Source organism: Bombus huntii, chromosome 6 (assembly GCF_024542735.1).
Source record: "Bombus huntii isolate Logan2020A chromosome 6, iyBomHunt1.1, whole genome shotgun sequence".
NCBI lineage: Eukaryota > Metazoa > Arthropoda > Insecta > Hymenoptera > Apidae > Bombus > Bombus huntii.
This window is the reverse complement of record NC_066243.1, coordinates 14038209-14052842: the sequence shown is the minus strand read 5'-3', so window position 1 is coordinate 14052842 and position 14634 is coordinate 14038209. Positions and strand designations below refer to the sequence as shown.

The following is a 14634-nucleotide window of genomic DNA, read 5'->3' as shown; positions in this document are numbered from 1 at the left end:
GGGATAGTAATTTATGGGACACTATAAAATAAGGAAAACATTTTTTGATTTACTAAATCCCTTATTAAGATAATATAACACCAACAAGTGCGCTAAAAGACCGATGAAAGTCATCTCAAGCCATCTGAAATAATAAAGAGATTTTCAAAGAGCGTGTACGAGAGTGATACGAAACGGAGGTGACAGTAAGCTCATAATTCGCTAAAGAAAAAGAAAAGGGAGGAAAGGCACGATATAAAACGAATAACGTGTTAAAGTTCAAAGGAGCATCCACCTATGATAAAATCGAAATTTCGATTGACGATTAGTATGACTAACTTCTATGACGTCGACACACATTCCTGCTGACCCAGAGCAACTAGGGGATAATCCCCGGCTGATCCTCATACGAAGCCAGCAAAGCCAACGGGTTAAGGTTTCGTCGATTCGAGGGGGTAGAAGAAATGGTATAAAACTGCTGCCTGATCAGCGGTATCAAGGAGAGGGGCTGGCAGACGGAGTGACCAACATGTCCAACGACACTATTCATTGGGAGGCAAGATACCTACCAGCAGGACCACCACGTTTGCTGGGATGGAATGTTCCTGCCGAAGAATTAGTCCATATACCGGAACATTGGCTGGTCCATCCCGAGCCGAACCCCTCCCTTCATTATCTATTAGCCCTCTTGTATATCCTTTTTACTTTCCTTGCTTTACTTGGCAATGGCTTGGTAATATGGATATTTTGCGCGTAAGTTATTTTCTTTGTCAATAAGACTGATCGCCTCATCATTATCGTTCTTTTATCATATAACATTTCTTGCCATCGTCACGGTAAAAATATCTAAATATCTAATTATAAAAGTTTTATAATATCGCACGTGTATTTCATAAGTAGATTACGGATTTTTATGCAATTTCATATTTTTATTAACGATAATTAGAGAGATGATAATTGTTTATTTCTCTCGTCGAGTGTTATAACAAGTACTCCACCTTGAGGATACTTTTTATGTTCATTTTGTATATTTCTGTATCCTCAAATATCTCATAAACGGATAAAAATCCATAATTTATTTAGAAGTGTCGTGGTTGAAAATAAGTCAATGTTACGTTAGAAGAGCATGAAAAGTGTCAAGCCAAAGGGAAATTTCAAGGGTTGAAAATAAAAGAAGTTACGAAAATCACTTTTATCCTTTGACCATTGTTTCCCAGAGTTTAATCTTTTTAGCAACATTGTAAATGATACATAGTTTTGTAAGCTTTCAAATAGTTCTTCGTCTCTCTTGAAAAGCTTGTTCGAGCTGTGTGGCTTCTGAAATACACGCGCGATATTATTTATACCACTGTGATGCGTGAAAATGCGTAAATTAAATCGAGTCTCGTTTTTTCAAGTGCCAAATCATTAAGGACGCCTTCGAACATGTTCGTTGTGAATCTAGCGATTTGCGATTTCTTTATGATGATCAAGACGCCTATCTTCATATACAATTCTTTTAACACCGGTTTTGCTCTGGGACATTTAGGATGTCAAATATTCGCGGTCATCGGCTCCCTAAGCGGAATTGGGGCCGCGATAACGAATGCAGCTATAGCATACGACAGATATAGGTATGATTCTTCATTTACCTTTAGACGAACAAAATTTGACTGACAAACTTGCTAATGTACATTAGTCCTATACTGTATACAACTTCATAAGAGAACAAAGAAGTTAGTTAGAAGTTAACTAAGTTAACTAGGCTTTGGACGCTTCTAAAAAATTTCATATAAGAGAAAAAAAGGAAACTTAGGTGGTGAATTGTTTTGTCTACTAAATGCTATAACAAATATTATACTTTGAATATTTTATAAACTTTTGCATATTACGTGCATTTATTTCTATTACATAAATAATATATATTTATATCATTTAGCGACCAGTTTTTAGGATGCCCATGACGCTAATAGGAAATATTACAATCTATAAAATTACAATAGAACCTACAGAAAAAGAGACCTAAGAATAAAAAAAGTTATTAAGGTTTTACAGTAATTGCATAGAAAAGTAATTATTTACAACCTTGATCAACGTATGTTTTATAAATTATTGTATGCTATATGACTTCTGCAGCAACCCATAACTGCATAAAAATCTACGCTTCGATTATTTCATACGTTCGTACGAGAATAGTCTGTATTTTCACGACAATCTTATTTTCCATCTCCATCGTTGTACGTTAATTTCCCAGTATTTGGCACAAATTAGTTAGTTAGAAAATGTTACACGTTTGAAAAGAACGATTTCGAGTGTCCTTTTATTCCATTCTGAAGTAAATAAATAAACAAATTTCTTTCTAGTACAATTGCAAGACCGTTGGATGGCAAGCTATCTCGTGGACAAGTGATTTTGTTTATCGTCTTAATTTGGACGTACACCATACCATGGGCGTTGATGCCTGTAATGGGAGTATGGGGACGTTTTGTACCGGAAGGCTTTCTTACCAGTTGCAGTTTCGACTATCTGACCGACTCTAATGAAATACGGACATTTGTTGCTGTCATATTTACTTTCTCCTATTGCATTCCAATGCTGCTTATAATCTACTACTATTCTCAGATTGTTAGCCACGTCGTAAATCACGAGAAAGCGCTTCGAGAACAGGCAAAGAAGATGAACGTGGACAGTTTACGGAGTAACGCGAACACAAATTCCCAAAGCGCTGAGATACGTATAGCAAAGGTATTTAAATAAAGGCATCATATTGTTTCTCTTTCCATTAACACGTTAACTGCCACGCGAATTTTATATATTTTGCCCGGAGAGTTCACGTTATATTTTTCAATTTTTGCAAAATATTATTATCGTATTTGCACGGTTTCTACTCACAACGTTATCTAAATTATTCACGTGGTTGACGAGCTTTTACTCCGTGAAGTCTATCTTGCTTTAATTATTCTAAAAAGTTTAGTTACGTGGCTGACACCGATGACCATCGTGGCAGTCAACGTGTCGAACGATATTACTACAATGTTTATACTCTCTGCCAATTTCTTTTGTCAGATATGACATTTTTTAAATAACTTTCTTCGATGCTTTTAACAATTTCAGTTCAGTTCTTTCAACAATTTCGTTGTGACTAGTATTAATCGATCATGGTTGCTGTTAGGTTCCATCAAAATAGTTAAATGTTATATGACCATATTACGTATCATAATTGGTTTATAATATAATCGATAGATTCGACGAGACGTGAAAGGTAGAAAAAGGAAAAGAGGATTATATTATCACGTGAGGTTTGACTGTATCAATGAAAAATAACAGCTAGTGGAGAATATAAGCGAACTTCTATCATATGAATTCCGATTAATCTAAACTGTTTGTCCCCTGGCAAGCTCAGGGGAATTTTATTGTATCCATTCGAAAAAATCCTGCAAACAAAATTTCTTCTTTCCTTAATTGAATAGCTCGAACGTGCATATGTATGTAATATGATACATGACGAAAGAAACAATAGAGAAAAGCGAAGACAAGAAAGAAGAAAGGGGATTAGGAAGAGCGAACGTGGTTTTGTTTCATCAATTTTGCAAATCGATAGCGAACATCCTATTATATACCGATGATTGATATTGATCATATTTAAGAACAAATTCAGAGGAGAAATCTTCGTGTTTGAACTATAGAGAATTATTTTATAAATATACAATCGCTTTGACGAAATAACAGTTATTTTCTGTTTGTTTAGCTGTGTTGTAGACGTTAGAGGGTCGTAACTATCGTTATTTTAATTTTGTACTAACTATACTTGCTTAACGTTTAGTGTAACCGGTTAATTTATGTGTTTGTCCGAAGGCTGCCATTACGATTTGCTTTCTGTTCGTCCTCTCGTGGACTCCGTATGGCGTGATGGCAATGATCGGTGCGTTTGGCAATAAAGCCCTGTTAACACCTGGTGTCACGATGATACCTGCGTGCACATGTAAAGGTGTTGCTTGTTTGGATCCATACGTATACGCTATAAGCCATCCGAGATACAGGTAAATTTTGTTAAGAAACTACGAAAATAAATATTTCAGATCTAGATATTAACTATAATATAAATTATAATTCATCGATGTTATAATTCTTTTTATACATTTTAAATAAAATAATAATTTCAGTAGCTCTTTTAGCAAATCATAGTTTTCATATATCTTTCTGTTTACAAATTCTTTTCATTTTCTAATCTTCTCCTCGGTCATTTATTATATTATATTATGTTTCGATCTTAGCTGCACGTACAGGAAAGAATCTGTGAAATGTACGAGCAGGATGGAATAAAATATATTCGTTACTGTTTGAATAGATTGGAACTGCAAAAACGACTACCGTGGCTGGAGTTACAAGAGAAGCCGATATCCGACTCGCAAAGCACCACAACCGAGACAGTAAATCCACCAGCGGCCTCGAGTTAAGTTTCCATCGCAACTTCTCCTCTTCGAGAACAAAAGATAGCAATGTATTCGGCCCTTGCTCGATACTTTGTTCCCACCCTGTTCAACATACGCGGTTCTTCTATAGCGAAAGCAATAAAGTAATTTCCTTGCATAAGTAATAATCGTCCTCAATGTAATTTACATATACGAATGTACATACATGTTATATTATATACGCATACATATGCATATATATGTATATATATTTCTTTTTTCGCAAAAGAAAATGAAAAAAAAAAGATATAAACTGAGATGGTTTAAAAATGAACAATAAGACGAATAAATAAATTGAAGTAAGGATAGGGATTACGGATTTCTTCTTACGATCGGAATTTTCATGTTGGTGTTGGTATATGATTAATAAAAAAATACTCCTAAGTAAGGAACAAAAACTGGCAAATTACAACTTTATTCATTTTGTTACATACTACTCGCCTTATAGCTACGCGACTCTAGGCCTTAGAGATTCGAAAATAAAAGAATGTACGTGACCAATCGACTAAATCCGATTAACTTTGCGCTCGTCGATGTTTAGGTCGATATTATGATAAAGGATTTTTCATATAACTGCATTGTATAATTGAGAATTGACTGTTATGTGCTGTACAATTGGTATCGTTAGCTGTTTCATGGATCGAATAGACAGACACCTTAATCTGTCGATATTGTGGCTTGAGGCGTAGACGAAAAATTGTTTATCGATTTAGGAAACGTCTGAAATTTCGGTATTATCCTCTTGTAAATATATATTAATCGAACCTTTATAATTCCTCGATTATTCGATAAAAAAGTGGATAAAAAGTTATCTTGCATTGTTTACGTTTTACGATATCTTATATCAATTTGCGAAAGCGTTACGCCTCGGTCGTCAGACTTATTCCATTAAATTAAGCCTTAATACGAAGTATTACAAATTTCGAAACGTGAAACGAAAAATAAGAAACGGAGAAAAGAAAAATGTCTTTTTCTCGCCGTACTGCTCTCGTATATCGCTCAAGATCTACGCAACTGTGCAGCCGTTTCAAGTCTCTTTCATACTATCTTTTTTTTTTCTTTTTCTCTTTTTTGTAATCTGGTCAACTTGTCTCGTTGCCACGCGTGTCTATGGTGTGGCCTTCCCTTTTGTACTATGTCGATGCTAATTCTTCTAAGATATAATTACAACAATAAATAATAAATCCACGTTCTGTACACCTTTCCTAGGAACTTTCTACTTCCAGCTATGTTAATTCACAGAAGACATTGATTTACTCAGAAACTCCAAGCGATTACAAGGTATCGAGATCCAACTTCGAATAACAAGTACATAAAACAAGTTTGTTTGCAATTCTTAGAAAAAACGAGAAATCCCTTAAAGTCGGATACGATGATCATATCTTTCTCTCTCTCTCTCTCTCTCTCTCTCATAAATAAATATATCGCGGTAACAATGTGGAACGGTAAATGTATTACGTATTACACGTACAACGATCATCGCGTAATACAAGTTATTATCGCTAAGGATCACGGTTCGAATAGCTTACGTTATTTCTTAACGAAGACGAAAGTTTCACGTGAGAAAATGTGAAATCAGATGGATCTATTCGGATGCTTTGAAATTCTTCTTTCATGAGAAGCATCTTCATATACGTATTCGAAAACAATTACAAATATATTAAAAAATAGTCGAGGCGTGAACTTCGGACCATCGGCATAACAAAGATCCCCAAATAGACGCGTCTATGGGGAATATTAACCATTCTTTTCTTTTTTCCTTTTCCTCCTCGTTAATTTGCAACTGTACAATTACTTTGTTTCCCTACATCTACGATAACAATGAATAGAAATGCCATTACAGAGATATGTATTTTTACTGACGGCTCGTCTAAAAATCTAAGAGAGAACGTCTTTCTTTCTTTGACCAAATTACAGCGAGATTCGAACGGGAGATTTCTTACTTGTCTCGCTTCTCCCGATTAAAATTAAAGGAAGCATAAACGAAAAAAAAAGGAAATAAAGATCGGAATGATCGCTAATTATAGCGAAACAGAGGCGTCCGAATTTTTTTTTTTTTTTTTTTTTTGGAGGCGAGAACGCGTCTTTGTTACTTTGACTAAATTACAGCGAGATACGAACGGAAGATTTCTTACTTATTTCGCTTCTTCTTGTTAGAACGAAAGGCAACAAAAAAGAGAACGATCACCATTAGTAGGAAAAAAGAGGCGATCGAACTTTTTGAGCACGCGTCGTAATTACACTCGTACATAATGCGCGTTGCAATGTTACATGATGTTCTTCATTTTTCGGCGAAGACAATCGATTTAAAATTTCTTTTCGTCGCGTTCGATGACGATGGTGTAAAAGTTTCTTGGAAAACTTTGATTGTTACCGCGGCTAGACATCGGTACCTGGATATAACACAGACGATACTTGCGCTCTGGCTATTCTCTACATGAGCATGTTAACACGTTTCATCATTTTTATTTCTTTTTTTCATTTTTGATTTAACATCTATAACATACGCGAAAAGTACACTTTTTCTTCAACTCTTAAAAACGACCGAACTGAACTCATGGTCGTGCACGTAAGCGCTTCTGGTTCCACTGCGATATTTGCGTTATATAAAGTATATACTTATATATATGTGTATGCGTGTGTGTGTGTGTGTTCTACGTGGAAAACGTGGTCAGGTAGATACAACTCTTTGGAAGTGAAGTTCCGTGTCATTTAAACGAGAATGAACATAGGAAAACTTCGGTTGAACCTCGATGCAAGTGGATTTATTTTCAAATGTATCGCAGGATGTTCCAGTAACTTCGGGTTACATGTTATCTTCTAATTATACTATTACTCGAAACTGTACGTTCTTTAAACGAGTATTCTCCTTTTTCAATTTCATTGAATAAGGAGGTCTTGGTGTATACTCTACGCAGTAGAAACGAGAACTCAAGGGAGAAGTAGGTAGAAAGCAGGATTAGAATTGATGGTTTACTGCATAAATATCGTTTGTTCATTTTTAGCGTATTCGAGAAAACCAATTTTAAAAATTCAATGGCACTTTGTCATTAAATAAGTACTCTTTGCATCGTAATTATCTTTATCGATGCTATTGCAAGATCGATTGCAAATTGGGCATTGATCATTTTTAGGAACATAAAATGACAGGGGTGCATCTTGAACATATCTCTACATACACTAAATACAATAAACAAAATATTATTTTTGGACATACAGTATTTATACAGCGAGCCATCGAAGTTTTAAATACATCAGTGAGCAAATTTTCATCACGTTTTCAAGTTTGTATACTAACAATATTTTTAATAATAATGCATATTTCAAAAACTACAAAGAGTTGAGCTTTCTCCGATAATTTCATTCATATCAGAAGTGAAATTCGTTATAAGATACACATAAAGTTGAGTTTAATATTAATTCAAGCTCAACAATTTCATACTGCACTGTCTTACAGAGGAACAAAGTTCTTTTTATTATTATATCGATAAACAGTTTAGTTCAGAAGTTAATAGAAATTATTTTAGATGTTGCTTTGGATGCCGAAGAAAATAATATTACAATTAGTATACAATAACTTCTTTACTTAAACTACCATTATTCTCTGTGACTTTTAAAGTACCTGTTATTATTAAGTATCATATTTCGAGTAAAACATGTTCTTTCAAGTAAAACATGGTGGCTCTACTTCAAAATTTGTACCCTTTCCACTACATAATGGATTAGAAGTCTCATATATCACAATCTACAAGAGTCTTTAACGTCGTGAAATTTAAAAATAAATTCACATCTATATCCACAATAATTTTCTAAAAAAAAATACCACACGATAAAATTAATAGAACACCCTGCAGATATTTTTAACTAATATACATACAAATATACACATACACACACGTGAATTGATTTATGTAAACTACTATCACAAAGTACTTAAAATACAAATAACAATAATATTCTCTTTAAAAAGATATCATAAGAAAACTTTCAAGAATCGATTCAATAGAAAAGAAACGCGAAAATCGGAACTTTAAAAAGGGCAGTTATTAACGAGTTTTCCGACGATCTACGTTCCCACGTTTTTCCTACTATATCGTGTTTTGATTTCAACGAGGCATATATCACATCGTGTATCTAATGCCTCCTATATATTACAATCATATATTATTATCTAATTGTGCATAAGACACTCAGCAGATGAACGAACACTCGTGTCATTTCGAACAACACTGAGAGACTTTAGCGGAGTTTAGTCGAGAACGACTCGTTTCTCAAAAAAAAAAAAAAAAAAAAAAAAAGAAAAAGAAAAAAAAGGACGACGAATCTCCCGACTATCATTATTTGTAATTCGGTTGCGTGTTTCCTCATTGCTATATGTCATCGAATGCATATACTGTTCGCGCGACACGCAAAGCTGCCCCAATTTAACCATATTAGGCGAAAGGAGGAAATAACAGGGTCGTGTGACTATGTAGATTACATGTCTCGTTAAATTCTCGTTTTTCTTCAGCGAACAGGGAAAAGCATATGGCCTAAAGATTTGTTATTTGCTATCGTTATTACTATTACCGTTATTATTACTATTATCATTAGAATTATCATCATTGTTTTTGTATCTCTTGTTTTCAGCGTATCATTTAATAAGCTTTGATTAACATCTTCTCGCTTGCTTCTTTTTTTAATTCTATGCAAACTGGCATCTTATCTTCTTCGATATTTTATTTTTATTTTAATCGTTTTTTCCCTTTTTTTGTTTTTATCATTTGAATACCATCCTCGGCGCAATTATATCCCTTCACGCGTATATATATATACTTTTCAAAATTGTGTATTCTCTCCCCCTCTTTCCTTCCTTTTTTCTTTCTTTTTTCTCGAAAATATGTATTTCTTCGTGTTATACATTATCTATGTTAGTCTCTATTTTTCATATTATCGAACGTATATCACTCTCTTAAGATTATTATGCGTTTTCCCTAGACGTATTTACACGACAGGCCAAGTCGATATCGTCGACGATACGACGTCGACGTCGTCGTCGTCGTCGTATTCGAAACGCAGATGCACGACCGTGCGAATGTTATTACAGAAGTTAATGGCGTTACTAAAAGAGAAACACTGATGTGATCGCAGAGTGATTCAGTTTCGTATCTACATATGTATACGCGACACAGAACGGAGGATGCTACACAAAGGAGAATTACGCTACGACGAGAAACGATGTTCTTGAGGAAGACAATTCGTGTCGGTGCCTTTGCAACTGTGACTGGCCGTTTTGGCCTTTCGTTTTTCCTCTATGCTTAACTTCTTCGTTTTATGCGATCGTAATGAGCATATCAACATCGTCTGGCTGTCCTTCGACGGCTCCTCTATCCTCGTTCTCGATTTCTTTCGCTCCTCTTTGTTCTTATTCTCTGTCATTGCCTCGTCCTGCGTGCACTTCTCTTCTGAAAATTTGTTAAATGACAATTATTACGATTACGGTAGATTGCGGATAGTTAAACGCGTTATAGTCTTTGAGGCGAAATCTCGAAAATAATTTCGAAAATCTGATTACGTGTAACGCACAGTAGCAAAGTCTTCGACAAGCATTGTAGAATTTCTTTCGATTTTCTTGGAAGCTTAGAATAGGAAAAAGAAGTATTAGGCGTGGACATAAATGACTCAGAATTATTTATAAACAATTAAATGCAATGGCTCGCGAAAGTATTCGATTATACTTGTCGACACCTTCTATGAACATATTACGTGTGTTACACGAAACACTTTCCGATTTCATCAGCTAATGCTGATTAATGACATAATTGTCGTCTTGCTATTATCATGATTATATCGGTAAAATTTTAAACAATTCTGAGCATGTATATTTGAGTTACGAGATATCCAGTACAAAGACACGTTATATATTTTGTGATATTAAATATTATACATAATCAAACTTGGAAAATATTTATAGACAGGCAATCATCTATAATATTAATAAGTTTCGTTGTCAGTATTCAGTGGGATCATCTTTAATACTTATTATGAGCTTGAGGTGATTGTTCACACTGTATATTAACTTTTCACTAGATACATAGTCAATAAATATCTTACAATTTCTATATACACAGCCATATTTTCTATTATGCGAACATTATCAAAACATGATAATAATTCATGATATCAAGATTTCAATACATATATTCTAACGTCATTCTATATCTAACGTCACGCGATATCTTATCGTTATGTCAATCGAGGATCAGTTTATGTGAGTTAATAATCGTGGAGAAGCGTGATATGCGGGAAACGTCATATGCGAAAAGTATTTACAATTCCGAGAACGCAATAATTGCCGATGGAGCGATCTAAAAATCTAATGATCAAACTCGCAATCAGTTAATTGCAGTTTCCAATAGAATACAGTGGAATGTAATTATCCAAATATCGTTTGCTAGAGTTCATAGGTTTTTGTATTATTAGAATAATGTTTATTCTGGCAAATCGATAAATAATGTTTATTCAAAGCAAATCGATCGGTTTAAAGATGATGGAAACTTATAAACAGGCTGCTATTGTTTATGCATTTATAGGCATATAATTTAAATATGTAAAGACGGACAGAATAATATTAAGAGATGTAACAAAATATTCAAAGTATTGCGATACTGGTTATAAAATATTTAAAGAACAAAACAAATCTACGTTTAACTTCCATTTCTTTATCTGCATTCGTAAAAGTATGAATTTGCACGAACATCCGCAGTCCACTTACAAGCAACGAGTTTAATTAGTTGCATATCATATTGATGGAGCAAAGACAGTTGCCATTAACAACGAGAAGTTACTTTTCTTTTTTTTTTTTTTTGGATATATATTAAACGTTAGCGATATTCTTGCGAATATTTAACAGCCAGAGTGTAGGGCGTTAAAGCCATTTGGCAGGCACAGAATATTCGGGATATCCGGGGTTATTGATTAAATAGGAAGAGGAGCAGTCACTTTTGAAACTTTCTATAGGGTGGACGTGTGGAAACCATTGTTTCGATGGTTCGATTGCGATTTCTTCTGGAAATATTTAAATCCTGGAAAATATGACTACGAAAAAAGAAAGTTTATTATTATTATTATTCAATATATCAAATTAAATTCGATGTTGAAGCGACACTAAAACCAGAAAAAGAAGTTTATTTCCTAAAGCATTTGCTCGCATTGTTAAAAGTAAGAGAGATATCGGTTTTCAAGAGAAATCGAGTTACCGAGGCAGCCTGTGCATTAAACACTCCTGTTACTTTAAGCGTAATTCACGTGGAAACAAATTTAGTTTGAATTTTATCTCTCTGGTACATACGTACATCTCTTTGGTCTACGTATATTAACATTTCATTTTTCATTCCATTATTACACGTACACTTTTAAGTGCATTCTGTATCCGTGCGAAGAAGATAGCAGATTCCATTAAAGAAAATTCGATTCGAAAATTTAGAGACCCACAGAGTCTATAAAAAGCTCGTTTCACGACTTCGATACGCTCTTCTGAATAAAATACACCTTTTTCGAGACATTCCGTTGCAAATTTAAAAACCACTCTTCTTTTAACCTGTTAGTTACAATGACATTTTTTATAACAGTCTCCGTTAATAGAACGAGCTATAAATATTTTCGTATCCGATTTTCAGTTACATGAAATCGTATGGGAACGAAACAACCGATTCGTCAATCGACATACCGATCTTTAAATATCACTGTTTCACTTAATCATCGTTTTGTTAGTTTAGAACAAGCCTTTGTTACAATCAGAAAATTTTATATTAATCATGAAATTCTTTCGGATATTAATATTTTATATAATGTTTTAAATTCTTTAAAATAATCGAATTAAATAATTCATAATATCTTACACTCTACGTATTTATATGTTAACATTGCTCTCACGTATCTAACAGCGTCATAGCATTCCGACAGAATTTATTCAATTATAAAGTCACGAAATTTTGCTCATTATCATTGTTTAAATATTAAATTAAATATTAGAATGTAACGTAATCTATACGCAAAATAAAACAGTGGCTGGATTGTGCCTGTACATTGTATATTGTTGTAAATTTTTCCCGTTATAAATTTCCAAGAAAAGAAACAATCTTCAAAAATCTGATGATCCAAAGTTAAAAAGGAACGTACGGTAAATAAAAGTTACACAACTTTTAGACGAGAAGGCGACCAACGAGCCACCCTGTACTTTCATTCATTGCTTGAAATAACGAAGATCTTTCAGCCGAAGAGGACGCTCTGTACACTCCGTTGAAAATAATCGAGTGTCAGGGATTTACGCTATCTCTGAGGGCTAGTGTAAAACTGGTGGTAGACAATCTCTCGTAATTGATCTGTTATTAGCTTGGCTGAATGGCGAGCTAGTGGCTAGAAAAAGGCAAACAAGTACCTTCGAGGACCTCGTCGAATATCGATCTGCTCATCTTGGAAACACAGTTCCTTTCTTCGCTTTGATCCACTTCGTTCTCCCTCTCGACGTTATTGTTCGTGCGGAAGATCGACTCGAGAACCTGTCTGGAAAGCAACGGCGAACCAGGCTGTTTCAATCTCGTTCCATTCACATTAGCGAAAACGTCGCATGTGCTCGTCTCATTGTCGCACATGCTTATGGTCGACGCATTATCGGTGATAAGCTTCTCGGTGTCCGAGTCACCGGCGTTGCTGTAGTAATTATTGCTGCTCTCGGACTTCTTGAGTATCGACTTGGAGACCCGGTGCCTGTCTATGAAAGGCACGCCCTCGCTGTCTATCGAATCAGCGGACAGGGAAAGCTTGCTGTCGGTGTTCGTTCCTGAAATTTGCCTTCGATGACCTGCATATACAGTGCTTCCAAGTATTGCGCTGACCCAGAATATAAAGGAAATCAATAGAAGGGTGAATCGACAGGTAGACGCGACTCGAATAATCTTTAAAAGCCAGCGAACGTGAAACGAGCGTGATACGATACGTTCGATACACCCTCGTTTGCAAGTGTTGCGATAGTTGTGGGAACTTTGATAGATTCGAGAAATTATTAGGAAATTATCTTAAATTTAGCGATTATTATAATTTAACTGAGTCTATCCATTTTTTTGTTTTTTTACATTTAACCAATTCGTTCGCGTTTCGTCAGAAAATAATGAAAATATATCTAAATTATGGTATACGTTCGAAGAACGACGAAGAAAAATTTTCTCGACACGGAGTCATGGCATTCGTGGAATAGAATTATTCGCGATAGCATTTAGATAAGAATAAGAAGTAAGTTCATACCACTTACCTGTGTAATGCCTGGGTCCAATGGCAGAGCCGAACAAATGATGATGTATAATTCTCGTAGCCGAGGCCAGGCTGCTGTTGGTCGTGGTAAATGGCTTGCCTCCTCGTAGTCCTCCATAGTAATTGTTCTCCATGGTTTCCTCTTTCGTGATGCTACGAGCCACAATGCTTTCCTGGTCGCTGATAAATTGCGCGCGTGGTCTTACGCTCTGCAATCAGCCGCGCCGGGTAACTAATATGCGACATTACTAGGCAACTAACTTCTTCGTTAGTAACACACACACATATAATACACAAATCTCGATCTTTCCATCAGTCAACTATTCGTTGAAGATTATCAACGATGAACAACCAATGAAATTCTACGATGATTAAAAAAAAGAAAAAAAAAAAAAGAAGATACGTGCACCTGTGTGAAAAGTAATTGTACGTAAGTTCTTCCTCGACATTGAATCGAGGAATGGAGAAGCGACTGGGCGAAACCTGGACGGTGACAAATTTCCATTCTCGTATGTGGAAACTCGATGATTTAGGGAGTCAATATAACAGAAACATCACACGGTTAAACAGAAACTTCGATGTTACAAACGTTACGGTTTAACGTTTTCAGTCCATTGGAAGTATATCCATTAATTATTCCAATTATATCCATTGGAATCATAATATTGCTAACGATATCACAAAGTAAAAATCCTTTTCCCTTTCTTTTCGTCCTTTTTCTTTTTGTCTTTACTTTTCTTTTCTCTTTTTTTCTATTCCACACTCGTCATCGTCTCTTTATCGCTTTAGACGACTCGTCCCAAATTATAGCGAGGTAAAAGACCGATATATATATAGTACGTACGTTATGTGCAAGATTACCTAACTGCAAATTACAAAAGTCAATGACGCTGTCGTACGCTATACCCTTGAGCTT

General features: G+C 35.0%; 2 protein-coding genes across 9 annotated transcripts in view; one reads left to right on the top strand and one right to left on the bottom strand.

Annotated features, from left to right (window-relative positions):
* Positions 1-470: 470 nt before the first annotated feature.
* Positions 471-6433, top strand: LOC126866296 (opsin, ultraviolet-sensitive). Its single transcript, XM_050619701.1, has 5 exons — positions 471-732; positions 1377-1592; positions 2322-2703; positions 3814-3998; positions 4307-6433. The coding sequence occupies exons 1-5, from the start codon at positions 509-511 to the stop codon at positions 4413-4415; spliced, it is 1116 nt and encodes a 371-aa protein (XP_050475658.1). The 5' UTR covers positions 471-508; the 3' UTR covers positions 4416-6433.
* The window catches only part of LOC126866290 (potassium voltage-gated channel protein Shab), a 69965-nt gene continuing 60146 nt past the window's right edge, over positions 4816-14634 (bottom strand). For 5 of the 8 annotated variants that reach the window (XM_050619678.1, XM_050619680.1, XM_050619685.1 and 2 more), the window contains 3 exons: positions 13720-13927; positions 12850-13272; positions 4816-9874 (listed from right to left, as the gene is read on the bottom strand). In XM_050619678.1, the coding sequence (XP_050475635.1) occupies positions 9633-9874; positions 12850-13272; positions 13720-13927 (873 nt within the window). In that variant the 3' untranslated portion in view covers positions 4816-9632. Of the gene's footprint in view, positions 9875-12849; positions 13302-13719; positions 13928-14634 lie in introns of those variants that run through there. The other 3 variants (XM_050619682.1, XM_050619684.1, XM_050619686.1) reach the window with 2 other exon arrangements.

Bases quoted from the DNA above. Each gene is read 5' to 3' on its own strand.
- LOC126866296 (XM_050619701.1), top strand. From the start codon at position 509: ATGTCCAACGACACTATTCATTGGGAGGCAAGATACCTACCAGCAGGA. The intron at 733-1,376 runs GTAAGTTATTTT...CGTTTTTTCAAG, and splicing joins GTAATATGGATATTTTGCGC to TGCCAAATCATTAAGGACGC. The intron at 2,704-3,813 runs GTATTTAAATAA...GTTTGTCCGAAG, and splicing joins CTGAGATACGTATAGCAAAG to GCTGCCATTACGATTTGCTT.